The sequence below is a fragment of the Fistularia commersonii genome, chromosome 8 (genome assembly GCF_037954325.1).
Source record: "Fistularia commersonii isolate RoL2024-O1a breed Wild chromosome 8, RoL_Fcom_v1.0, whole genome shotgun sequence".
In the NCBI taxonomy this organism is placed as follows: Eukaryota; Metazoa; Chordata; class Actinopteri; order Syngnathiformes; family Fistulariidae; genus Fistularia; species Fistularia commersonii.
The window spans coordinates 14,503,209-14,531,164 of NC_141291.1; the positions used below are offsets into that span (position 1 = coordinate 14,503,209).

The window sequence follows — 27,956 nt, forward strand, 5'->3', positions numbered from 1 at the left end:
TGAGGAAAAAAAAGCAAATCTCAAAAGTATATTTAAAGTACACAGTTCTACTGCGACGACTGCGGTTGTACTTCACATGGTCATATCTTCAACTTATTTCAAGTGTTCCTATTCTATTGTACACATCCAACAGTTCACTAAAATTAGAAGGAAAACACCGTCCTTTCCAGTTTTTCCTCATTATCGCAACGTATTGTTGGCACTCTGCGTACATTCACTAAATCAACTCAAACATGGAGAAAAAGGGTATGAGATTTAAAAACAAAGACGTAGTTGAGTTAAGCAGAACAAGTGCTTTAATTGGTTTGAGTGAATGCTTATGGAATGAACTGCATTATTATTATCATCAATAAATGTGAGGAACAATGAACATACAACAGCTTTTTTGGCCTCGCTGCCACTGAAGGGGGGAAATCTCACCAACCATTGTCAGACAGCAATAAACACATTCACACACAACAAGGCTTGAACCACCACGAGAAGTACTCAGGGCACAACCTGCAGGGGACATCCCGGCCCAGAGTTTGAATTTCTGCATGCACAATCAACACATTCAGTTATATTTGAGCACTTGTCAGAATGTTTTTGCATCAAAAAGGATTTTGAGCCAAACAAAAAGGACAGTTTCCTGTCCTTGCAGATTTCACCCGCTCTACTCATCTGCAAATTTTTCCCTTAACATTTGAAAAACCGCAAAAATGCAGGGCTGTTTCCCGTAACTTCGGACAAGTTCATATGTTAGCGATACACACCCCGTTATGTCTCCCAGTACATGAGAACAATAAAACAAAACATTTGCGTTGAAACAAACAGACACATTATACATTACACAATGTTCTTCAAGCTCGTGTGGGGGAGGTTCGACTCTTGGCAAGCGAACAGAGGCAGCAGGTTGACTGCTTTTACAGGTCATGAGTGAAGGAGCCCATTTATGAGAGAAGTCAAAACAGCATTTCAGAGTAAAAGCAGAGTGTGTGTGGGTGTGTATGTGTGTGTGTGTGTGTGTGTGTGTGTGTGTGTGTTTTCACTGTGTTTTCAGATAGAGTCTGGCAATGAGATTCAAAGTTAATACTATTCCTGAAATCAAACTTAAAAAAACAAAACAAAACAAAACAAAACAAACAACAATACACTTTTCCCTGCATGCACTGCGTTGTTTTCTACTCTTTCTCAGTCTGGAAAACAAGGAAGCCTCCAGGGCCACAGAGCGGAATAAAAGTTGATAGCGTTCCCTTATTCTCAGTTTTCTTTACATCATGGCCTATGTACAGTTGAAGCTATATGTGACGACAGGAACAAAAAGAGCCCAGAAATATCAACAAACCGCTCAACTACAAGCTGATGACCTCACTGACTCACACAGGCTGAGAGGAGAAGCTTTGAAATGGGATGCAAGTTACATGGAAACAAGAAGAACTGGATGAGAAATGAACAAGGATTTACACATCTAAGTAAAATGTCCCTGGCAGTCCCCTGAGGAAGGGGGAGCCGCTGATGAGCGGGGACGAGCACAAATTAACCATGACACGCACACTCCACTATGCAAATTCACTCACTGACACGCACACATTCATTAAAAAGGCAGGACCAGCGTGAAGACGTAAGGGCTTGAGATTGCACAGATCAGGAGGAGTTCAGCGACGGCAGCACACTGAAAAGGTTTAAATTTACAGAATTGAAATTGATGCACTGACCGAACGGATATTTTTTGTAACACAATCATCTGAGTGGTTTACACTTACTGACTGAACAATGTTGAACAACTCCATATACAGGAGACGTGGAAGAGCAAGGGCTGGAAAATAAATTTGGGAATAATGAATGTCCAAGTAAACACCCTATTATTAAAATAACCTTTTACCTTTGCTTAAAAAAAGATTACAAAATATAAAATTAAATAATTTTGGAATATAAAGGCACACATCTTGCACAGTGTATACGATGAGAACAGCAATTTTAAGCATGGAAGGAAACTATCAAGGGGAACAGCTCACAAATCTCGTTCAACGGTAAAAACACAACAAGAAGCTGGACTGCAAAAAACACAGACTACAGAGGGAAAAATAAACTTAGACTTATGACATGCATTTTTTTTTTAGTTTTAAGTACATCAGCAATGTATAAATTCACGCAGTATTTTTCTTCATTAACCACAGCACCATCGTTCATCCCCAAGGGTGGCTCCTGTTTTAGTTTTTACCCTTTAAATACAACTATATTTCATGACTAAAATCCAATGTAAAAATATAAATGTGAATATAATCTATGATATCTACACAAACATATTGTGATGGAAGCTTTTTGTACGGGTTAAAGTAGGTCAAAGAGGAAGATTTTACTTATTTTAGTTGGTTATCCAGAAGTTATACACAACATCACACGCACAATGTTTTTTTTTCTCACTTACATACACATATATTGCATTTCCCTTGTTAAGACCGTCAACTAATCGGGGCAAGTGGTGGTGGTTGGGGGGGTCGTAACATTTGGTTCCTTTCCTCTTGTGCAAAATATACAAAAACTGTCCGACAGAAACAGAAAAGTACTACCACATTAATTCGGAAAACAGCCGGATTCAAACACAGATAGACCACCTTTCAAAAATGTTAAAAACACAAACAACGCTGAGGTTAGGGAACAGGTGTTTGTGTTACTTAATTACTGACAACACATGACCTTGTGCCCGCAGCTTCTTTTTCGAACCTCACTCCTGCCTTCACTTCCTCCTCTACAATGTCTAAACCCTGACACACAAAGCTCTCTAATGCCTGTGGCTGTGTGACGCTGAAGGTAGAAACCGTCTTCTCGTGTCACAAGCAAGGTTGTGAAGACATCACTGCGCAGATCTGAAAGCATTGGAAATGTTTGTTTGAAATAAAAGGATTGGCTATCTTTCAAAGTAAAATTTTGCAGTTATTTCATCAAATCCAATCCTTCCAGATCTGCAAGCAGTTCTCAGAGGTGAGGAACAGGGATACACACTCAGTTTTGACATTAAGCATCTAAGATTCAAATCTAAGTTTCCTCTTTGTTGCAGCATGTGTAACAGAACAAGACCTCCTCGCCCTCATGACAAATAAAAGTGCAACTTTTTTTTTAATAAGGTGCTGATGGCAACAGAAAGTAAGGGGCTTCTAATTCTTCACTCTTGGCATCCAGACTGTGGCTTACTTCTGATAACAGCTGCAAATGACACCCAGAATGCTCCTTGAAACAGAGAGAGTGCATACAAATGCCCGACTAAGAGAGAATCAATGCAAGCAAGTGAAATTGTGAGGGGAAAGGAAACAAGCGTGCATCTCTCCTCATTTTCAGGTACTTATTGTTCCCTTAATTAGCCTTAATTAATGGGACAAAACACTGACAGCGACAACTACTTGAGACAAGCGTGACAATTTGCTGCGACAAATTAACTAATCTCAGCTGACAGGATATATGTGGATAGAGGACAATCCAGGAGCTCAATCCACTCAATACAGCAAGGGTGTCATACTTATGGCCTGCGGGGCGGATCAGGCGAACAGGTTTAATCCTGCCCACAAGATTATTTTGCAAAGCATTAAAATGAGCTCCAATTTTCGATGAAAGAAACTGTTGTTATTATGCCATGGTTTTACCTGTCCAGCCCACTTGAGAATAGATTTTCCTCCATGTGGCCCCTGAGCTAAAATGAGTTTGACACCCTTGCAATACATGAAGTAACCAGGAAGCAGAGGAGATTCAGAATGATCCATGGAGGAGAACCCAAAATAGGAAACTATTTGGCTAACTGCTTGTATAGCAATTGCGTGGGATCTTTCTGTTGGCCTATTGGAAGACTGCTTCCTACTCCCTGAATTGAAGCGATTGCATTAGGTGAGGCTCAATAAAAAAGTCACACCAAGGGAGCTCACCTGGTGCCGTCATCTGACCTGTGCACTACATTTGACCTCACAATATAGCGTCCTCCCAAAGTCCTCCTAAATATCTTAGGGGCAGTCATAAGCAAACTAAAAATTAAAATGTAGGGTGCTGTATGACATGTTAAGAGGCAATAAAAAAAGCAGTACTTTCACAAAAAAGAACAACCGTACAGACAAAAAAAAGGTACACAATAAAAAAACAAAAAAAACATAATGACTTGGACACTTGCTCTCAAACTGATCAGTCAAGAAACATATGAAAAAAGAGGAGAGGTTAAATGTAAACGAATGATGTTTGTTTTGTTTTTAGCTGCAGAGCGTGGTACTCCACTAGAGAAAGAAAAGGAGCGAAGGGTGAGGAGAATGGACGAAGGAGTCTGATGAAAAGCCACCTTCTTTATTCAGCCTCTTGATGTTGTCTTTTTTTTCCCTTCACCATCACTTTTCCTCTCTGCCCTACTCCCTCCTTGTCCTCTCTTTCCCATGTGCCTCAGTGTCTCCTGTTGCACGTGGGGGCTATGACAGGATAGTGGTGATGAAATCATAAAATCTCTTGGAGTACTGCTCTGGGTTCACTGTAGAGATCTCTGCTCCAGCCTGCACAGAGGACAAATCCATGTGATGAGACATTTCTATTTCACTCACGATCAAACTCTCCAGCAATATTATGTCATTCATACCCCATGTTTGACCGTCTTGGCGGCGTGGGCAGCTTTTTTCTTAGCATCATAATGCTGCAGGATGTCTATGACAGCCATGAAATAAACCTCCTTCCTAGGAGCACCTGTCAATCAAAATCAAGGCTTAAAGATCTTAGCAACTATATCCAATGCCCAGAAGGGGGCGCTATCTGTTTTTATATATCTATATATATATAGATATATAAAATTCAGCTATATCATACATTTCTGACAATATATTGGATTTTACGAAACTTTATATCATATCTGAAAGACCCATGAATACTTACTATCATTGCTTTTGATGGCATAGACATCAATTGTGGGATCGAACTCCCCTGGAGAGAGGGGCTTGGTGCTGTCTAGGGTATTGCTGGGACTGTCAGGGGGCGTCCCAATTCCCCCTCCGTCACTCTCCCCTTCCTCCTCGGCCTCATTGTCCTCACTCTCTACCTCTTCCTGCTCCGCACGCTCCACATCATGGATCCCCACCAGTAGGCTGTAATCCATGAGCTTGAGCTGAGCCAGGAACTGAGGAGAAAATATGTGAGCATGCACTTAATTTAAGTGAGATACATTTGGGAGGCAGGGGGAACTGAGTAATAGGCAACTTTAAAAAATTGGCATCACAGAAAAAGGAAATAATGAAAAAGTAGACTGAGGATAAATATCATCAGCAGTGACTTTGGATGTACACATATCTGTTGTTGTCTAAGAGGGGGCAGGTTGGAAGGGAAAGCTCTTTAAAGCTTTTGTTCAGATCACATAGGAAGAGGAGATTTGGATAGTGAGGGAAAAACAACATCTAAGAAAGAAGCTGCCAAAATGACTCTCTTCCATGCTGTAGCTGGACTGCATCATCGCTTCCTTATGCTACTGTTAGTTACCATTGGCAATAATGGCTAAAAAGAACAGGATGCAGTGTCAGAAGGGGCCCAGTTCATTAAGGTAAAAGCTGCTCTTTGGTGCATGAAGCTGCTGGCTAATCCATTCAACTTTTTGCAAGGAGATGCAACTATTTGACCTCTATAATTTCTTTTGAGGCATTGCGATGATCAAAAGTGTATTCAGTGATTTACAGCTCCTTTTTTCAAAATATAAACCAATGGGGGGAAAACCATCTTTAGGCCATTGTTCTTACAGAAGCATATGGCAGCCTGAGTTACAAAGTACTTCATGGGATGAAATGGCCTAGTACAAACTGATTAGAAAACATAGATATCATATTGTTATGTATCATAAACATACCTCCACATCTTTCCGTAGCTTTTCCAAGAACATTTTCTTGTTCTCCTCGTCAATGTAGATTTTTTGCCCATCATTGATGAAGTCATTGTCCTTGTAAGTAGGCAGCTCCTTGGCCTGCCCATTATTATCGAATATTAGTGATGAGGAAGAGAACAGTCAAATCAAATAACATTTTAAATCTTGCAGACAAACTACGAGCAGTAGACTTGGGTAAAATATGACAGAATCCTGGTGCTTTAATTAAGTCTTACTTTTAAAGTCCATGAAGCCTGACTTAATCAATGTCAAAAAAGGTACAACATTCTCTCCCTCAGAATCTGCAATCTGTAAATATTTTCAAACACTGTTTAGGTTTTCTTTTAACATTTAAGATTTGACATCCCAGTCAAAAAAGATTACAAAATTACAATTTTATAAAGCCACAAAAGGCAACAAGCATCAGCGTTCTTCATCCTTTTACCCCAGATTATATAGAACAACATTCACAGTCTTACACACTGGAATTATCATTGCAAAGGTCACCTTGCAACTATCCTAAGTAAGGTGTATTTCAAAATGCAGTAAAGAGACTGATTCTAAACTTCCTAAACTTTCATGCTATGTCAAAAACCTATCAGTTGTCTAATAATGAGATAAACTTGCATGTTGAAACACCCATGAGACATAAACGAGGGTTTGAACCTGTGGTTTGTTAGATATGCCTGTTTCTGAAAGCATCAGATGGCAAACACTATGAAAGCATTTGGTTGCAGTTTACAGGCAGTCAGTCCAAACCATGGCTGACCTCTTTTTAAAAGTATATCACTGGACAATAACACAGTGCATGCAGCATGCTCAAAAGAGGGCATAAATCTCCCTAAAGCGTTATTTCTGCCTGAACGGACATCCACTGCACCATTTCTACTGTATAAACATTAGTGTTACATTAACTTCAGGTGTTTTTTTTTTCCAAAGGCATATGGTGAATACACCTCAATGTAATAAGAAAGAACAACTCAAAGAAACCAAGAAATCTTTGTTGGCAGTGGGCTGGCCCTGAGAAGCGTGAATTCCTATCAGTGCGATAACATAGTATATTCTTGCCTGATAAGAGTCGAACCAATAAAGGCTAGATGCTTTTATAGGCAGATTATTTATGTATATTGTATAAACCCCAGCTGATTTTAAGTACTCTTTATAGTTAGTTTGTCTGAATGACCCATTGTCAACATTCTGTTCACAAGTGAAATGAAGCAGTTGAGTATCTAAATACTTGGAAAGAATGTTCGGTGATATGTTGGTGCAAAACTGCCCGCAGTAAGAAGGGGGACAAGATGTTATATGAGGAAAATGGGACTTAAGTCGGAGACACCGAGAAAAAGAGGTAATAATGAAGTAATAAGGAGACAGCAGCAGTTATGCTACTATTGTGTTTCTATAGCAGCAGGACAAGAGCAGCAACACATAATAATAGCAGTATGTAACACTGGCAGGACTACATATCACACATACATACACATACAATATACATATTGACAGAGATGAACACATATACATGTCACAAAAATACATTTCAGCACATATATACAGACATAGACCTCCAATTAGCAATGACCATGGGATGTACAACTGAGTCTTCAGACTACATATGTGATATAAATGTGGCCACAAGTTAAAGCTGAAACCAGATAATGCACATTTGGAGGTTTGATACCTAAACCAACATCTCAACTCTTACATTCATCCATATTTTTTACACATTAATTTATACCCAGCTTAAGTGTCACTTTCAGTATAACCAGTTCAATACATCTTGGGCTTTCTTAGTCACCAAGTCACTGAATCCCCTCTCTGCACTATGTGTAAAGAAATGTGCTCTGTGCAAAGGTTTATAAAAAATATAAACAAAACAAAAATGAAAAAAGAACAATCCAAGATTTATAGGAGGAAGTAAGAATGAAGCATGTGGAATTAAATTTTAATGTAGAAATGATTTTAATTTCTTTTCTGTCCCTCGCATTTAGTTTGTACTTGTTTCTGAAACTGGATACTTTTAGTTCCAGCCAGCAAAACAGATCCATAACAAAAGTCATATCTACATACTAGACACCAAGAGCCAAGCACGTAATATGACAAATCAGAATTGTTAGATATAATAAAAAATATTATGTGGGTGTTATCTATCAACACACTATCATAATAACATAGGTTTAAGCTGAAGCATTTCAATCTTGTGTACTATCTTTGTTGAAAGTCCACTCCATCTGTAAATAAAGGCAGCATATTGAAATGGTGGTCGCATGTTGGAACTATTTTTAAAGATACCAACAGAAAAGAACAGAATACAACATAACAGAAAGGAGTACAAGTGATTGGCTTTCAGACCAATAAATGCAGACTATAAAGAACAAGTGAAATCAAGTTTTGCCAACTCTGGAAGTCAAGACAAGACATTACTCTCTTATGATTTTATATCGCATGAAGGAGACCCATTTCGATCCCACCAGCAAGCAAAATCATAGAAAAGGGCCGAAACCTGCAGAGTATGGCAGGCACTATCAACAAGGTAGATGAGGCAAAATAATATCCTGTAATATATGGTAAGAGTGGCTATGACAGTAATGCTGCTTAATGCTAGCTGGAGATTTTCTACCTCCCTTCCATGAAATCAATTTGTGGAAAAACACAAAATAAAATGTACTATCAATTCGAGTTCTAGCATCATTAGTATGATTCAGTTCAGTGGTTATCATTACTGTAAGTACTTTGGCCACAAAACTACAGTCGCGAAAAATCAGTCAAATGTGCGGCATGCCATTTGTTAGTAATGGGCCACACAGATACTGGACAATATAAAGCCTTTGAAGTATACATATAGAAATACTTTCAACATAGCTGAATACAACATACTGTATACCTATACTATTGAACATGACTCAATATTTTGAGTCATGCTCATGATCTTTTCTCACGATCATCATAATAAGTCAAGGTCTTCTAACTGAAGTTTTAGATTACAGTATGCAAAATGGCAAAAAAGTATTACAATATACTTTATCATATCTATCGAAAAGCATGAATGAATTCAGGCTTTTATTCATCTAAATGAAAGAATTGTATTTTTGTAGGCTGAGAATGTGTGACATTTACAGTGCATAAGAAGGGGGTTGATGCACTCTCCTCACCGTCAAAAATATATACGTATTTTTTTCTTCATTTAAGGTTTCTCCTTTATCCGTCAAATATGTACTGACAATCCTTTCCCTTTCATTGCAACCTCAGCAAATGACACACCTTGAAAAAATTACAATACCATACAAAGGTTGTGGAACAAAGTGATTAGGGAAAAGAGCAGGACCAAAGTAAAACACGATTATGGAGGAGTACATTATCATGGGCAATATGTTGTCACTGGAGAGTAGATATTTAGAATTGATCAACTTTCGTGAGAAACTTCCAAGATGTAGTCAATCTTTCTACACTTGATATGAACTAAATTCCACTGAAAAAAGTATGTTGTATAAATGTGGATTCTTCATTTGTCTTGTGGGGAGCCCTGGCAATCATGCAATGTAGATGTATTTATTTTAGCATATTATTGCAATTAGAGTTGAATCTAAGTAGGCCAGTGTGGTTATCATGATGAAGGTCTAGGTCAGAGCTGACAAAGTAATAAAGCTGAGTGAGTCTTTGGATGATATGGAATAAATTAGACAAACAACTTTTTTTAAGAGTGTGGTTTTTACAACAGGGGGGCTTAATAATTTCATCTAAGACGCAAAAAAACCCAAAAACAATGTATCTCGAAAACCAAGCCTGTTTGATATATATCAAGCCCACATAGTGGAATGTATATAAAGAGATAACTAGAACATTATTTAAAATTGCAAATGTTAGAAAAGACAGAACAGTAGCTGAGAATAAGATCACATGACTTAACCTGAGTTGCGGAAAAGACCAGTGTCTTGCATGATAGTTCTACTGTCACTGGTGTGTGAATGTGACTGAATAAGGCATTTTTGTTATGCATTTTGTCAACAATTAATTTAAAAGTACAGAAAGTTTATTTACTTTGATAAAAGGGAATAAAAACAATAATAATAACCTTACTTTGGCATCAGCCCTTATCAACATTTTTTGGAGCTGATTGTTTTCCTCTCCAGTAAATTCAGTCCAAAGTACAACACCTTGCACGACACATAGCTTTCTTCAATGGTTACGAGAAATATCTGCCAGAGCAACCTTGCCATTTACCTCACTGTGAGATTTATAGAAACCTTGAGAAATGTCTGATCTCTTAGGTTTCCCTCCACCTAATGTTCAGAGGAAATGACTTTTTTTTTTTTTTCAAACTAACAAACAAGGCGATTTGCAGCAGTGTGTGAGCCAGAGACAGTCAGCAAAGTTCATCTGCACTTTAAGATTTTGTGCATCACAGACTGTTATAGATGTATATGTCATGTTTGCCTTGTAGTGAATGTTGGCTAGTTCACATCACGTATGCATTTCTGTTAAAGCTGTGCGTAGAATATTATATAAACAATTAATGTGGTTTGGTACCAGTTTTATGAGGCAAAGAGGCTTTCAAGGAGAATAAAATTTTGTAAATTGCATTGAGTTTTCTGTAAATTGTTATAACTATATTCTTAATTTCTCTTTACATCAAAAGCATTTTCTTTCCAATTTATGGTAAGCAAATCATTTATGGTGTCATCTTTCTCTACAAAAATTTGGATTTCAATATTCAAGACATGTTGGTGCTATCAAGAGGAGGTTGAAAGCAAACATGAGTTATTTGGCAAACCTCAAGGTGGACCTCCTGACAAGTTGAACGCAAGGTGACTGCAGATGAATGAAAAATGTGCAAATATGGCCCTCAAATGAAAGTGAGTTAGCTTGGTGAAAACGAAATTGCCAGGCCATACAAAAATAACAATATAGGAAGATTGGTTAAATAGATCATGCCTGCTATATGACCCTAGTTCTCTTACATCTCTTACGTGTTTCATAGCGCAGTAAAAGCGCGTAGCAATCCGCAGTGTTTGCAGCCTTTGCTGAACGTTACCAGATTTGGGCCTCGGGGGCACATCCTCTGGTGGGGGCGGCTGCTAGAAAAGGGGAAGTAAGGGAGGGATGGTAGGGGTTGAGGAAAGGAGAGAAGAAAGGAGAAAGGAAGGGAGGAAGGCAGTTGGAAGTAAAGGCAAAGTGTTTAAAATGTAACAGCAAAATTGTCTTCTGAGACCAGTAGGGGCCTGGTTATGCCTTTGAGAAGTCGGAAGGATCAGAATGTTACTGTGGCTGGGCCAAGAAATGGCACAACTCAATCGGATTGAGATGTATCTGAAAATTGTTAGTGATTTATTTTATACAATTGATTTTATTCCAATTTATCAATGGGTTTCTAACTTGTTTATATTTTCCTGAATAAAATGAAAACATTTAGAAAAATATTTTTTATTCAAGGATGACTGCCCCGCATGCAAAGGTATTATTTCATATGGAAAACTCCCTGAAACATCTGATGAAGTAAGGAAATAGCATGGTGGTTCTAATCTAAGCAGCCTTGGAATTGGATCACAGCAAAGCAAGGACAACTATTAACAGCTATCTAAAATGTTATAATGAGAACTATTACTCTATTAATTGTCCATGGGCATTGTATTTTTTCCAGGGCTTAATCTGGTACTAAAACTGAGAAAGGCAATGCATACAGAGTCGTTCTGAAACTATATAGCCACATTCCACCAGTGGAGACATCAACCAATGTGGGTATGAAGAGGAGATTTAACAACATAAACAACTGTAGCAGTACTAGTGAGCAGACAATGGGAGCACACAGGTGCTATTCCAGATATCAGTGGGACTAGTGTTCTTTCAATAACATGCAAACACGATCTCTAGATTTTCCAGTTTGCTTTACAAATACTGCCAAAAGGTTTCTATATATACTGTGAACTCGTGGTTCACTTAGTAGACAGTACAAAGTTTGTGGTTAGACAGTTAGGATAACGACAGAAAAATAAAGCATGGTCTGAAGACATTTCTTTTATTCATTTGCTTGCACGTTACAGTCTCAAAACAATTTGTTTTGTTTAGTTTATCCTTCTGAATTCAGTCAACTCAACTGAATGCAATATAAAGATATACATATTAATGCAGACCAGCATTATAGAGTCCACACCAGTTTAATATGTTAAAACTGAGAAACTCTTGGTGATACAACTTAGCTGACTGAATATCTTCTTCTTATCTTTGTCTGATTACATGGTGTGGGCATGGTGGATTGTAACAGTCCTGTCATGGGTCAGTGTAATAGTGTAATTCATCTCAACAGTAAAATGTATTGTAGACTGGTAGTATAACTCAGCAACGGACATTTTTTATTTCCTTTGGTTTACCACATGATAAAATCACAAGAACAATTTGACAGGCCAGAGGCCAAGCTGACCAAATTTGGCTTTGGTTACTTTAAATTGGTTTAAAATATTAACAGATATACACAATGATTAAGCAGTAGCATATACTTGCTGCTGCTGTGTGATGACTAAAACTCTTGGAGAACAGCTACAGAAACTCAAAAGTTTAATTTGTGTAAAAGGGAAAAATACGTCATGTAGGAAAAACAGAAAATGTTCCATGATGTTCAAAAGAATGGGATTGGTGCTCATACTTATTAAAATGTTAGAAATTATTTAACTTCAAAAAAGATGGAGAAAACATTATATAACATGCAAATGCATGCATGAGAGGGAAATGAACATGCAGTCAGGAGAGATCCCTGCCATGCTTGTTGTTTGTGCATGTGAAGTGATTTAAGCACACACCGTACCGTTTCAACTTAAAGTTGTAATTTGTTCAGTTGACACAGTAATTTCAATAGGGAAGTAGGGTGAGTCAATACAGTCTGTTCATAATCGGATGGCTCTGGGCCAATCCTTACTTTATCTAACAAGCAATCATTTGAAGTCAACACACTCATCCAGAACCGCAATAACTTTACATGGATAATTGCAGATTTATCATCTGTATATATGACAGTGCCATGTGTTTACATATCAGCATGCATCTTGCCTGATAATTGGGTTTCATGTGATTTCTAATTATTTTTTAAAGAAAGTGGAACAGAATGCACTTTCAAAAGTACGTCTATTGTTATGGCCTTTGAGCTGCATCCATAATGGCATTGAGAGGAATGCTAAGTAGCTCCATCTCACTCAACCAAACCAAATCTTTTCCAAAGACTACTACCTTGTGGGTCAAGAGTCAGAGAGGGTCACTGTAAGAACTTTCATATGATAATATGAGAAATTTCCTTAACCATTAATTCAACCTTTTGTAACAGTGTTTCATAACGCTGGGCTGTAGAAAAAAATAAAGGCCAAAAATTTAGCTCACCAGTTTGTAAAATCCTCAGAGTTTTTTTGCAGACACTTATTTATCACAATATTTTTATTTCCTTTATTCTTATATTGAGCGTTTGTAAAATTTTGATTTGGGCATCTTTGAAATCTGCAAGATCTAAATTATTCTGTGCCCTATGATTTACCAGAATATGCAGGAGACTGTAAAACACAAGCCCAGATCTGAGGCACAACCATACAGATGCCATTTCCATTGTCAATCAGCAAAAAATGTTTTTGGGACATGCAATTGGAAAAAAGACAAGTATTTAATTGCCTTCCAAAGATGCTGTGCAGGAAGATCAAATATGGTACTCTAAAGTCACCGTTTAAAAAGATGGTGTCTAGGTGCTATTATTGAAAAGACAAAAGATTCCCTCTTACTGTATTCCCATACTAAAAAGGAGCACAGTGAACCATTAAATCTTTCAAACACACAATACTTAATGAATTAATTAAAGGCACCTGTCTGTCAAATAGCAATGATGCAGAAATTGATGATAATTTATTGGTAGAAAAAGCAGCAGTTTCCTTAATATCCATTACATAAATTCCTTGTTCATTTACATGGCAAATATGCACACGCGCGCGAGCACACCCACACACATACCCACACACACACTATTACTGTATTTGTCCATGTGCAACCAGGATAAAAAAAACAACAACAAACAAACCCTCAAACAAACCTGAAACCAAGCCCACTCCCTAAAACACACACACACACACACACACACACACACACACACACACTAACACACACACACACACACACACACACACACACACACACACACACACACACACACACACACACACACACACACAACACTCCAATCTTTCACACACAAAGACAGCAAGCAGGGGAACTAGAGGAAAGCAGAAGCAATGTTAGAAAGGGATGAAGCAAATAAAAGAAACACAAATAGCGTGCAGGGTGTGAGGGCAATGGGGTGATGGAATAGGTGCTTACTTAAAGATAAATATGAATATTTTCCGCTGTCATTCTCACCCAAAGGTATACAAAAGCAGACACCAAAGCTGTGTTATACTTTAACCCTTTGGGTGATGACAGACTTTTTGAAATAGTATTGGTTATTCAAATCATTGGAGACAATATCTGTCTCACTCTCAAACCATGGCTTCCGTTAGACTTCTCAGAAGAATCAAAGACAAATTTTAGAATATGAAGCCAGCGTTTCAGTTGCGAATAGTGTAGGTATAATTTAGAATATACTTTCAAGAATGGGCCTAGTGCCTAAAATATCATAGGAATTTTCTTGAAAAATGCAGGTATCAAGTCATTCCCTTTTGGGTGCATTTTGATATTTTAAGATATTTATCACATGTCTGATCCTTAAATTATTTTGCACTGGAACAACTGTTACTTAACTGTTTTATAAACTTGTACTTTTGCTTTAAATGGTGACTGCATATCAAGTAATCCTGAGTATATTAAATCCTGAGATTAAAGGTGTGCTGGTGTGTATGAACGTTGAAAGCGGCTCAGGACAGATGAATGTACCTTTTCCTTGTCGCTCGCCTCTCTTGCAACAGTGGAACCCTAGAAAGGAAATAAATAAAAATACTCCATAATCCAAGCCTTACTTGTATCACTAGGAGTCTTGTTTTCTTACAACTCCTACCTTGAGATCATATTTTTTGTAGACAGAAAGGCGATGAGAGAAAACATTGCGTGTAACGATCATGTAAGTTGCATCTCCGTCCACGGTGAGTCGGTACATCCCCAGAAATTGAGGCAGCAGTGTGTTGCCATGGCACTCCACAATGAACTGCAAAAACAGTCAAGATTGTAATTAAGGACTTCTTTATAGTCATGACAGATGCTTATTACCTGTGTAAATGGGAAAACAGATTTGACTTTTCTCTTCATGTTACATGTCTGCTTTAATAAATAAATGTTGAAACAAGTATTAAGTGATTCATGTCTATGCCAAATACACCATTTCATATTTACTCTCAAATGCAGCCCTGCCCTCTGTATATGCCTGTGGTAAACATGATCTATGCTAACTGACAACAAATAAAGTTTGTGCTCACACTTACTTTGCAAGTGCTAAGATTATGATGTAGGTAGGTTAATTTATGCAGTTTCATATTTTATATTCCTTTTGTGTATAACACAGGTAAAACCTGAAAAACAAATCAGCACTTGTGTCTTAAGTAAATTGAGATTATATCACCTGATGATACTTCTTCAGGATATTATGCATTTCTGCAACATCCTCACTGCTGATGGTCTTGATGACGTAGCGCTTGTCATATGAAGTGTGGAAACGGGCCCCACTTCGTCCCTGGGCTTCACTGTTCAAGGGAGCACTGCGAGTAAGTGAATTCTGTGAACACAAAAAGAAAAGACAGATATTTGATAAAATAATCATATCTATCCAGATGAAATCACTGAGGTAGAAAAGCTGTCTTAGCTTTTGGACTGATGTTATTTGGCCCACCATCAAAGAGATAATTAATATACTAAAGAACAAAAGTTTTGTAAAGATCCTCATTCATTCATCCATTTGTCGATACCATAATTTAAATATTGAATTAAAAACAGCTGACATTGCAATAGTTATTGAATGACCAGAAATAGTGTCTCTGGCTTAGTATTTACATACACAATAGTCATCTCTTGCACTGCATGCATAATTTTGTTGCCTGACATCCAGCCACTGTTGACTGCTGCCGGTCCAAATCTATGCACAGACATAAACAGCTGCTGTGCAGACTTTGGAACTCGAGAGTAACATGATCCGACACCCTTGGCTCTTACGCCTCATTCATCAAGAATTCCTTGTGTCCTGTGCCTTGAGAATTGTCTCTGTCTCCTCTCCTGGACTTAGCATCATTTGCTGTATGAATTTAATCTTTGAGACGTGTGCTTTATACAGAATTTGTTCTTAAGATTGGATTTCAAACACTTTTTGAAAAGTTTAGTAAAAAGCATACAATAGAGGCCTGTTTGCTTCAATTTTATTACTGTCTGTATAATTCACTAAAAATAACAACCAATACCAGGATCGTATATAATATTACGCATAGCTATAGTGAGGAATATTACAAATTAATTATAGAAAATGCCATTTAGAAATAAAAAGGAATAACTATGTGCAAAGTTATGAGGCTTTTAATCGCAATGTGACCAGTGCCTTATGTAAGAGAGTAGTTTAATGTTTAGGATGACACAGTAGTCCTCTGCACTTGCCAGTGTCTTGACACCATAACTGCCCACTCACTGCAGTCGGCCGAGCCCTACTATAAACATGTAAGAAAGACAGCTGCACTGAGTTGGAACACAATGACCTCCAAGTGCTGCCAACTTACTGCCTGTTCTGGGATTGGGGATTTTCTATGGAAGAGTGGAATATAAAGGAAGAAGAGAATTAGAACGGAACAAAAGAAGGAAAGGCAAAATACAAAAATAGTTAACTAGTTCTGATCAGATTTAGTCAATAGTGGTTTAATTGAAACTTGAAACAGAAGACTTAGGTTTGTAAGACGGAGAGGATAGAAAAACATATAAAACCTTATTGATACTTGGTGATAATGTTGAATCTATATTTGGAAATTGTATCTGATCTAATACAAGATACAGTGCAAGACATGCATTTCAAGTAAAAATCACATTTAGATACAATCTGGATATGAGACACAATTGAATACTACACTCTTATAAAGATGCGGTATGTCGAAGAGGTTTTGACACATAGTCACATTGAAATTGTTTGCAACTGACATCAAATGCTAATAGGTTTATAGGGCAATTAAAAAATAATGGAAGTTTTTCATACCAAGAAGTCCTGATCATCAATGCCGAATCGCTCTCTCAGATTTCGAAACACCAGGGGGCAGTACTCCTTGAATTTAAAATGACTAGGCATGTTTTCTCTGTACAAATGAAAACAAAAACCCATGTGATGTATTTTCTCACGATTTTTTTAAATGTACATATCAAATTTCTTAAAGTGTCCAAATATTTTTTGAAAAATTACACAGATATGCTCAAAAGACCTTACTTATTAAATAGGTGGTTGTCCACTTTAATCTTGGAGTAGGCCTTGAAGTCATCTGGCATGAGCATGATGGGGATCTGAACATGGCTCAATTCATTTATCTGCCAAAGAAAACAAAGACAGAACAACAGAAGAAAAGTGAAACATGTTCATGGATACACAAAGAAGTGGGCTAAGTTGTGGAATTCTTAGAGACTGTTAAAAGAATACTGCTAAAAAGACAGAGATTACTGATAATTGTTCAGCACAAATGAAAAAATATTAAAAAAATAAATCAAACAGTGAACTAAAAATCAGTGGAAAATATGTCCCAAGAAAAAACAAATCAAAACTCAGTTACTAAGTTGTATCGAAACGTCTGAACAACAGAATAAAGTTGTCCTGCTATGACAGAATGTAATTTTTTTTACTTATTTTCCTGAACATACTACTCATCTCATAGCATCTTATAAATGTAGACTTACCAACTTCTGTGGTCTGTGACTTAACTCTAAAACTCGTAAAATTTTGCTCATATAACTTATTGTGAAAGATTTTGGAACAACAGGACTCCACGTGAGATGATACAGGATGAGAAAACTAAGCAAAGTTCAGTTTCCTGTAGGTATTCAGCATTAAACTGGAAGGTTCTACTATTTAGTATGTAAGCACTATTTTTTTTTTCTTTGAACCAAAACAAAGGTGGAGAAAGACTTAAAGTGTTCATAGTTGTCAGTTGTGTTCTCAGATTATGGAGCTGGTAAACCCACTTTGGATATCGCTTTCTCACAGCCTCACTTGAGGGTGATGCTCTATTATAAAGCAGTAGAGTACAAATCTAGATTCCCATGACTTATGACAGGCAGTAACATAATGCATGCTGATTCAAGTCACCTATATTAACAAATGTTAACAATCCAACAATTGTGTCAGAGCCAGTAACTCATAACAGCTCAAAATGTAGCAACTTGAAGGATCTGTTAAAGTGCTAGATGTTTTCTGAAATTTGAGAGTAATTCTGTAGTTTAAATTGATGAGTTGCAGCAATAATGATTATTTTTTGAAAGATTAATACAGTACGTCTTCCTGCTTTTCCCGGTGACAACTATCCCTCTTCAGAGACTGTAGAATGTCAGATTGTCTAAAGTTTAGAGAATCAGCAGGAACACTTGCATGGACTCTTGAGACCAATGTCTGGCTAGAAAAAATATCAATTTTAAAAAATGTTAATTCTTCCTTCAACCTAAAATGTTTTAATTCATCATACATAAAAATTATTTTGGAAACTTTGTATGTGAACATTTTGTTATATCTAAATGTTTACTTAAGATAGAGAATAGACAAGCAAACAAATAAACAAAAACAGTGTATAGTAATGCATTTCTTTCAAATTTAGCCAACATTAATTAATGTATTCATTTATTAATTAAATTGCTTCATTTTACCATATGAAAACAGGAGCTTTTCCTCCAAGATCGTTATTCTCTAAAAATCCTTTAAGTTATATTTAAGACACTGTGTCATGAGTTGTGGCACATTTCATCATTATGATATCACTTTACTGACTCATCTGAAACATTGGTAACAAATACCTATGTTGTTGAAGAAATTAAATGTAAATAGTTTTGAGAGAAGTGTGTTGCCCCAACCCCCTGACTAACTGAAGTGTAATACTGAATTGCCACACCATTACAAGCTTGGTTAAAAGCCACACTATATAGGGACTGCCTACCGCTATCAACACTGGCTTACAATTAAAAGTACCTCTGAGGTCAACCTAAATATATCACAAGATTGAGTAGTTATGCTGCAAAGCAGACGGTGTTTGTGAGTAGTTAGAGTAAAATAAGTAGAATGAGTAAAAATGCCATGTAATTGGTGTTAGATGTGTTGGAAATTGACATTACCCTATAGTCTGTGATTCACCACAATTTTCCCATCTTCAGATTTGACTAATCATTAATCGCTTCATTGCAAAAGAAACTATTTCCCTTTGATGCTTGTAACAAGTCAGGACAATTTAGGAATTGGAATTTATATATTACATGAATATATATTTCAATCTAGCCAGTAATTCACACTTATGAGTCTCATGGGTTGGCGGATTCTGCATTTAACAACTGGTAACTGCCTAACACAATACAAAAAAAACAAAAACAAAACAAAACAACAACAGAAAGCATCAGTAAACCTAGTACACTTTAAAAACAGCAGCGCTTAAATAACACACAGGGAGCATTGCAGGATTTTCCATTTGGAGGTAGCCATGCATCACATTGCTGTAATTCCTAGATTGGACATTTGCTACATGACTCAGGCACAGCTTGATAGACATAAGATGTGTGTGCTTGCACATTTGTTGCAAGCTGAAGGGGGGGTGTGTGCTGGCAGGTTTCTTAACTCTATTAATATCCTGTCATTGCACCAGACTCACTTACAATGCCTGTGCACTGTCTTAACTCTGTGTTCCCTACAAATTACTCAAACCTTCACAGACTGTGCTCAGCTAAGACAGTAAAAACAGGCAGGGGGATATTATATCACAATCCAGTATCTTTCCTAGACAAAATTCACAATTTCTGACCAATTTGACATGACCTATAGCTGGGAGGTATAGCAAGAGTGTAACAGCAGATGGTTCAGCAAATAGCCTCAGTATGGCTAGCTGGCCATAAAAGAAGTTTGCATACTTCAGGTGGTCATTTAGAAATGTGTTTTTCATTCTTTGTGACATGTTTATGACATGAATGCCCAGGATTGCACAAAATATTAAAATCCATGCATCCCGTGGTTATAGCATTGGATATTTAAAGCCTTTTGTTACATCAAGAACTCAAGGTTCAAAATCAGAAGCTAGTACTCAACAGCCAGAAATGGAACTCAGCTCTGTTATTGGCAATGAATGGCTTTGATATTACCATGTAAGTATAATTGTTTATTACACAGTGACACACTCACATAGCCTAATCTCCATTCAGCTCAGACCAATGTTGAGTGAATATGTTTGTGTATTAACCTTCCATAATGTTGACCATAATGATAAAAACTGCAGTGAGAATATCCAAAGACAGTGTCCCCATCTTGTGAGGGTCTGTGATGATGCCTAAAACATATTTGCCAGGTCCACCTATATGTTTGACTTAAAGAAATGACAACCCACACCAGCTTTCAGCTCTGCTTCTTAAAACTCTTCGGAAATTTCCATTTGAGTTCACTGATGTGTGTATCAACAGAGAAAGTATAGCAAACAAAACTTCAGGGCAGACTTTTCCATTTCTTGAGACAAATTGATATGACAGCATCTATGTCTGCAGCAGTGCATTAACAAACACCAACTCATCACTTACAGCAGTTGGTTGTTTATTATTACATTTTTTGGTAAAGACTTAAATCTTTTTGGGAGTGGCAGTTGCTAAAGAAGTAACCAGGGTATTTAACCTGAAGACTCTCAGTGGAATTTTTCCTTCTATATAAAAGATGTAGCAAGGCAGCAGGGACAAGGTTCTATGAGACGGGTCTCTGGAAAACTTAATAGACCCTATCTGGGGAGTAACTCAGAACCTATAGAGATGTAGGCGGAGCCTGTTACTACTGCCTGAGTAGGACAGACAGTAGCTTCAGAATTAGCAGCAATTGTTTAATAAGAAATCTTGAGAAGAAGAATTAGTGATTAAAAATTATATGGACCAGTTGTTAGAAAGCTCTGCTGCTGTCTTTGAAGAAAGAGTCAAAAACTGAGGGATAGTGACATTTTGGATAATGACTGAACAAATTACATATTATTTGTGGAATGTCTGATGGACTCTTGTCTACTAGCCACACTCAATGCTACAGCTAAGTCTGCTAAAGCTTGGGCAGTGACAGGTAATGCACTCCCATGTGCAATACAACTTTGCCTTTAACCAACTCATTACAGAAATTGTCATCAGCACAGTACAGTTTAAAGGTCAAAGCATTTTACTTAGTGCTGATTTATGTGTTTCACTGTATATAATGTACAGTATAAATCACCTTACTTTTACAAATCTTTCCTGATTATTCAAGCAATTTTAAACAAAGCAAGAGAACCCTTTGTTAAAAACATGTCTGAAAAAGACCATGTGCATCTATAAAAAAAATAATGAAATAGAAGAAATAATGCAGAATGGAGAGCATTTGGAGGTCAAGCAGAGGATTGAGTCCACAGATGCCATATCTGATTGCTGTATGTTTCAGTACCCTGGTGTGACAGGGACTGATGTCACAGTGATGTTATAGCACAGATGCATCCTGGGTGCTTAGTGGAGAGACGTCATCTAATTAAAAACCGGTGCTTCATACAGGGCAGAGACAAAGGCTGATCCTACCAAATGCTCATACACATCTGAAGACATTAGTGTAATGAATGTTAGAGCAAAAAAGGCACATTTAGCTGGGGAAAGATTTATATGTATAAAGAATTTCACCTGAAACTAAAAATACATTCTCAAAGTACACTTATATGCCATTTCCATTGACACAGGCACAGTGGTAAATAACATTATACATAAATTAAATGTATATAAATGTAAATAAAGTATATATAATTTTCATTCCTCTCCTTCATGTCAAATACAATTCTTTACATTCATATAAAATACCTGCTAAAATGTAGACCTAAACTGCAATGCTCACCATCATATCCTGTGGAGTGTCAACTCCAAATTAAATAGCTGATGTAAGTCTCCATTTGTGAGATTACCTCCATTTTGATCTTCAGACTTGTGACATGAGTTCTGTCTTTGAGTACTGTAAAACTCTTATTCTAATTGTTTGCCTCCAGCATATCTGATCATCTCCTTGCAACTATCTGACTTGCAGACAAATTTCACACTACCACTTCCTGTTTGTCACCATGGTAAGAATTGGCTTTCCGGCCCAGTGTAAAGCAAGAGTGTACTGTTGCTCATCTGGACAGGAAACTGGTGAGGAGAGTGTGCGCTGTCAGCAGCATTGTGCAGAATTATCTCTCTGAACAATAACAGAGAGATGATTGCCAATGGGTTATGAGTGCTTTATAGAAGAATTGGTAGCAAGTAACTGTAAAACCATTCTATAAATTATCATATTACTATTTAGTCACATTTTAGAAGCAATGTTGAGACAAAATATGTGGATTTCTCATAGAAAATATTCTATCTCAGGCTTTATAAATTGATTTTTAGATGTATCATGATTGTCTTTTGTAAAGTAAAGAAATTGATAAATAAATCAAAAATCCTAAACATATAGATGTTAATAACAGGAGTTAAGTTTCTCAGTTGCGTGACAACAAAATTTAATATGCAGAAAATTGCCTTATCCGATGTCACTGCTAGCAGTGAGGTAAAACCACTTACACTATAAAGCTGCAAAGATAAAGGAATTGAACAACTTCAGTTTGAGAAAAAAAAATCTCAACAAGGACATGCAACAGATTCAAATAATGCCGCCTGATCAGCAAATATGATGGATAACGTATTTACAGCATGTCCCATATAAAAGTAAAATCTGTGTGATTTATTATATGACCTGCTATCAAAGTTTGAAAGGACAGTAAAGGACTACAAATGACTGTATCTGCAAACACAGTGGGCCTCCGGTGGCATCGACTGTACTCTAACTTACAAGGTGCTAGATGATCAAAAATCTGATGGTCAGCTTTGGCAATAAACACTGATAATGGTAATCATGGTATGGTCTATTTTCGTAAATAACTGTTTCCATTATTGAATTGTTGAATGAAGGGAACAGATCTATAAAAACACATATCTGGATCAACATAAATGTTACCAATAAGATGTCTTTGAAAGCCAAGTAAACACAGGAAAAAAATTAATAACTTTGCATCAAAACATATGTTTCAGCAAGTGTTTTGTCCCTCTGAATTTAGATCCAAACCCAAGGCAAGATGCCAAATGTAATAAAAGATAGCAGTAAATAATTTATACTTGTCTTTTGTTCATTAATATTCATTTGTTATTTCTTGTAGGACTATAATTTACAGTTCACACTTGGCTACCACTTAAACAAGTGTACCAATTCTATCACTGAAATGTATGGCAAAAGTTGAGGCCTCCTGGGAGTCAATTGTAGTAAGTGTAGACTTAACCTTTCACTAACACTCTTACATCATTGCCTGGTCCGTTATGAATCCTCTGCCATTTATCATCCGGCTTCTGAAACAATATCATACGGAGAATAATACAGCTAAGCCCAGGACCGCAGAAAAGACCTTCAATGATGTCCGAGCTCAGTCCAACAATGGTACGTTAATATGTTATCAGGGTGTTAAATGGTTGATATGCATTAAATCTAAACAGAAAATAGAATTGAGATAAAATAAAAATTGTGACAGGTAAACCATATTTCTGCATGGTTACAATATTAAAAAACAGTATATTTAAATCACATTCGTGCATGTGATATAAAATGTAATTGTCATAATATTTAGCAAAAGTCTTTAACTTCCTCAATCACAGACACATGAATACACGGCACCTACAGTTAATTTCATACTTTATAACAAATTAACAATATCTCATTGACTTCACACTGTTATTGAAAAAATGATAGATGGTGATTTTCATACAATTTAAACACATTGGTTTTATTGAACAAGGAAGATATATAGACCTGTAGGCCAAAGAGGTGGTGCAACTTTATGTTTCCAGTTAAAGTGGTCAAAGAGATCTACACTAGAATTGCATGCCCATGTGACGATCATCACTTATTACATTGTCCTTGTCAAAATTGTTAAGTATAAAAGAACATTCCAAATCACCAGGCTCACTTTTCCATCTTAAGATTGTAAATTAATAAAAGCTGTCATTCACAATGGCGTGTCAAGTTACATTCACATACAGTAAACCCACACCACAAAAACCTGGAATCAGTGTCTGAGCACACTTAGAATTCAAGAGGTTAAAGTTCTCTCAAAGAACTGATTCCGTGACAGTATTAAGGTTTTTGGCAGTATTATAACATTTAACTCCTACTGAATAAATGGAGGATGTAATGTGTTAATCCAGTGAATTTAGACACAATAAATAATTTATAATTTATTTTTAAATATATTTTCTTGATGATCAGTTGACACCAGTCTTGTAATTACTAAATATTTTTCCTGACAGCAAAGCACTCTCATTTTGGGAAGTGAGGCCATCCATTTTTCAGTTCCATTGGGCACATTGACACGTTTTTGAAGCTTGATATATTTTACTGCAGTGCATTCTTGCACTCCGAGCTGGGTTCCATGATGATGTTTTTTTTTTGTACTACAGACTTAATTAAGTTTTCCCATCACCTAGACAACTGATACACAGGACAATCAAAAGAATATTTCTCCAAAAAATCTTTATCTATGGCTCTAATTTTCATTACAGCAAATTCCAACTTCCTAATTTCAGTGGATTTCTCGATAAATAATATAATTCACCATAATATAATTCAAGACAGGAGCGAAAATAGAGTTCCGCCTTAAAAGGTAAACAGGGATTGACATCATATAGCAAAATCTGTATTTGCTGTTGCATGCGTTTGCGTGCCACATTTGCAGTCTTTCTGCCATCTCAGGCCCCTTCACATCATTCCTTTGAAGAATCCTGTTATTTGTGGAATTTTGTGTGACCCCTTCACGAAAAGCTTAACTTTATAGTCACTTTCTTAATTGCCCCCTATGTGTCCTCTTATCTTAACCTACAAATGAAATCTGGCAAACTAAAATGGAATGTAATTTGACTGTCTTCAATGAAATGAGTAACTTTTAAGCAATGAGACAACAGTAATAGATGTAGCCTAAGGCAGAAGAAGGAAATGGGCTGGCGGCAGCTGAGGCTTGTATTATGAAATAGAGAACAGTTTGAACATGTTGAGTATCCAAACGCATCGCTTCTTGTTTGTATGAAGTCAGGGACATGCTTTTGAGACAGTTGAACATAAAAACTGCTATAGGTTTAAAAATACTCTATTGGACAAGCTAAGTTGTACGCATGAAGAAACAAAATAATGAGTGTTATGACACACTTTATAGCACAGGGGGCTTAAGAAAAAGATCATTTTAGTCACATGATTTTTTTTTGATGGGTATTAAAACTGAATTCTACAGGAAACTCATACATTAGCTTTCCCTCCTTGAGAGTGCCAAGACAGTGTTTGCTTCATTAGAACTGACACTTTCAACATGAAAGTACAACAAGTATAAAGCAGTGGTGCTTCAGTGTATCTGTGCACAGTTAAAATCTACATGCAAGCAAAACCAAATCAGAACTGTATTTCGTAAAATAATTGTTGCAAAAAGAAGAAATGTAGCAATTGATTGTTCTTGGAAACTGACTTTCTGAAAACAAAACATAAACAAAAAACATTCTTTTGTGCATTTTAAAATGAGGTCCTTCAGCTTGAGTTAACTTAATGTTTTGAGAAAAATATAAAAATCAAGGGTTGAAGTTAAAAGTGAAGTTAAAAAGCTCACAATATCTTGATTAAACCTGGCAAGGACATTTCTTAAAGACAAGTTAGATAAAAATAAACTCTGCTTACAATGATTTAGAACTACACATAAAAGGTTATTCTGAGTAGATTACATGAAAGCAACATTTAAATTATGATAAATATCATAACAAATATGAAAAAAAAAATCAAAATTGCACTGTTAAACTGAAAGGTTTGAGGTATTTAGGTGAGCAGCCTTCATGGGTGCCATACAACCACTGGAGGACAGCAGGGACAAAGGAAACAACACACATCTATCCTATAAATAAGCAATGTTATAAATTCTCAGTCTTTTTGTCCTGAATGGAGAGCTTAGGTTTTACTGACTACACTTCATAAAGTCTCCTAAACATACTTCAAAATAAAAGGAGTGCCTCATAGAAACTTGAAAAAAGGGTTGCATTGCAACGCTTCATATGAATGGAGAAAAATGTGGTACAGAGTAAACTACATAGTATCATAACTATACTACATATATCTATTGGACAATTGAGTGGATATGCTCAACTGTTGTTTGCTGGTTTCATAGAGATTTTCTACCATAAAAAGTCAGAAAAGTTTAATGTCACCTCTTTGAAAAAACAAAGACCACAGAGACCACAAGTATGACATTACAAAATTAATTGTGAAATTATGATAACAATTATTAATGTATCTACTTTGTTATAATACTGAGGTCAATTGTGTAATAACTGGAACCATGTGCCAAAAAAGATTAGCATGTCTTCTGCCAGCCAAGTTTTCTCTCTGTCCAACATGTGAGGTGCTGACCCAGTGCAAATATTCAGCCAAGGAAGAGAACGGGAGCAGAGATAAGCTGTCTTGCATGGGAAGATCTGCTCTCTCATGACATATAGCCCCCGCCGCTTATCATGCGTGTGCACGACAGGAAACCACGGAGGGGCTGGTTACTAAAAAACACTGTACACATACTCCGAGTGAATACGAGCACTACAAATATCGTGCAGATGTAGCTATTGCCTCAGACAGCGAGCACAATCAAATAATCAGTTTCAACCCAATTGCAGGCAGAAAAGACATTGATGACTCCGGGACAGTTGCTGTCTGTGATCTGTCAGTCGACTGAGATAACACGATAATATAAGCTTAATGTGTCACATCAGATTAAGGGCCATTACTGTATGATTAAATGCCATAAGACGGTCTGACTCACCGAATGGTTTACTCCCCACATTACGACGCTGAGCAGGGGGTCGCTGGCACGGAAAAGCTTCACTTTCTGAGCAACGAAGTGTTTCTTCTTGGTCTTCGTTTTGCTCGCAATAGATGCGGCAATACTGCTCGCCGAGGCCATCTTTACGCAAACGGGTTGATTTTATCTCTGCGATAACGAAGGTCTTCCCTTTTAGCTGGCGCAGTGGCCACTAACTCACGACTCAGATTGCACGAATACGATTCATTCAGCTGGCTCGCAAGTGGAACAGCCCGAAATATTCTCTTCATAAACGTCCCACACAGACTAGCTTACTCTGTGGCCCTATATTGCCATTAACTATCATTAATTAGAGAAATCCGTTGTATGTTTAACCTAATATTGCTGTTCTCCTTCGCCTAACAGTCCGCAACTTCCCCCAGCCCATATCATAAGCCACCTTTCTTCCCCTTGACTGGTCTGGAGCACTCCGTACCGAGATGTGAAATCTCACTGAGCTGGCGTTAGCATAGCTAAATAGCCAGCATGCTAGCTAGCAAACACCAACGTTATCCGATGTGAAATTTATAAACGCATAAAAAATTGAAAGCGTTAGCCACGGCGTAGAATGGGCCAATACATTTAGCGTGGTTTTAATACAAAATATTAAAATGGCAATATATGATAGCTAATAAACGAACAAAATGCGGTCGACTAACAGTTGGCAGCTAACGTTAACATTAGTCCCTCCGACCTTCGCTACACATCCAGCAGCACAACCGTGCACCGTTCACCTGCTAACTACTATTAGCCTGCAAGCTAGCTGAGTATTAGCCCTAGCGGCACGCGCAACAGCAACCAGCAGCCCAGTCCTCTTCGTCCTACGCGGTTGCGTTCAGTCCCTGGAGATGATAGGGGTGTATCCTGCCATGCTGTTGGCTTGTTTAAACGCCGACTAGAGGAGCACACATCACTTAGTTAAATCATCGAGTCATGAAATCCGTGCGCGGCACTGAGCTTCATGTGTGCGGCTGTCAACTGACAGCTCGCCGGAGGGGAGTTGACAGCCAGCCTGCGCTTTGCAGTGCCTGCGC

The 27,956-nt window shown here is 37.2% G+C and overlaps 1 protein-coding gene across 4 annotated transcripts; it reads right to left on the reverse strand.

Moving 5' to 3' along the window:
- Positions 1 to 273: 273 nt before the first annotated feature.
- On the reverse strand, positions 274 to 27,912 carry pip4k2aa (phosphatidylinositol-5-phosphate 4-kinase, type II, alpha a). Of its 4 annotated transcripts, XR_015106536.1 has the most exons (12): positions 26,884 to 27,912; positions 17,244 to 17,341; positions 17,019 to 17,115; positions 15,414 to 15,566; positions 14,856 to 15,002; positions 14,735 to 14,773; positions 10,801 to 10,917; positions 5,831 to 5,944; positions 4,873 to 5,113; positions 4,583 to 4,686; positions 1,743 to 4,499; positions 274 to 1,651 (listed from the first exon to the last, which is right to left on the reverse strand). XR_015106536.1 is itself a non-coding variant. In XM_086151346.1 (11 exons), exons 1-11 carry the CDS (start codon positions 27,022 to 27,024, stop codon positions 4,419 to 4,421), a joined length of 1,323 nt encoding a protein of 440 aa, XP_086007472.1. In that variant the 5' UTR covers positions 27,025 to 27,912; the 3' UTR covers positions 274 to 4,418. The 4 variants fall into 4 exon arrangements, 3 of the variants coding, with proteins under 3 accessions (XP_086007472.1, XP_086007471.1, XP_086007473.1); XM_086151346.1 differs by having other exon boundaries at positions 274 to 4,499; positions 10,810 to 10,917; XM_086151345.1 differs by having other exon boundaries at positions 274 to 4,499.
- Between the last annotated feature and the right edge of the window lie 44 nt (positions 27,913 to 27,956).

What these genes read in the sequence shown, in the direction of transcription:
- pip4k2aa (XM_086151345.1), bottom strand. Translation starts at nt 27,024, where the DNA reads ATGGCCTCGGCGAGCAGTATTGCCGCATCTATTGCGAGCAAAACGAAG. An exon ending in AGGCGAGCGACAAGGAAAAG is followed by an intron (nt 10,918 to 14,734) that starts GTACATTCATCT and finishes CCCCTTTTCTAG; the next exon opens with CAGCCGCCCCCACCAGAGGA. An exon ending in AGCTACGGAAAGATGTGGAG is followed by an intron (nt 5,114 to 5,830) that starts GTATGTTTATGA and finishes TTTTCTCCTCAG; the next exon opens with TTCCTGGCTCAGCTCAAGCT.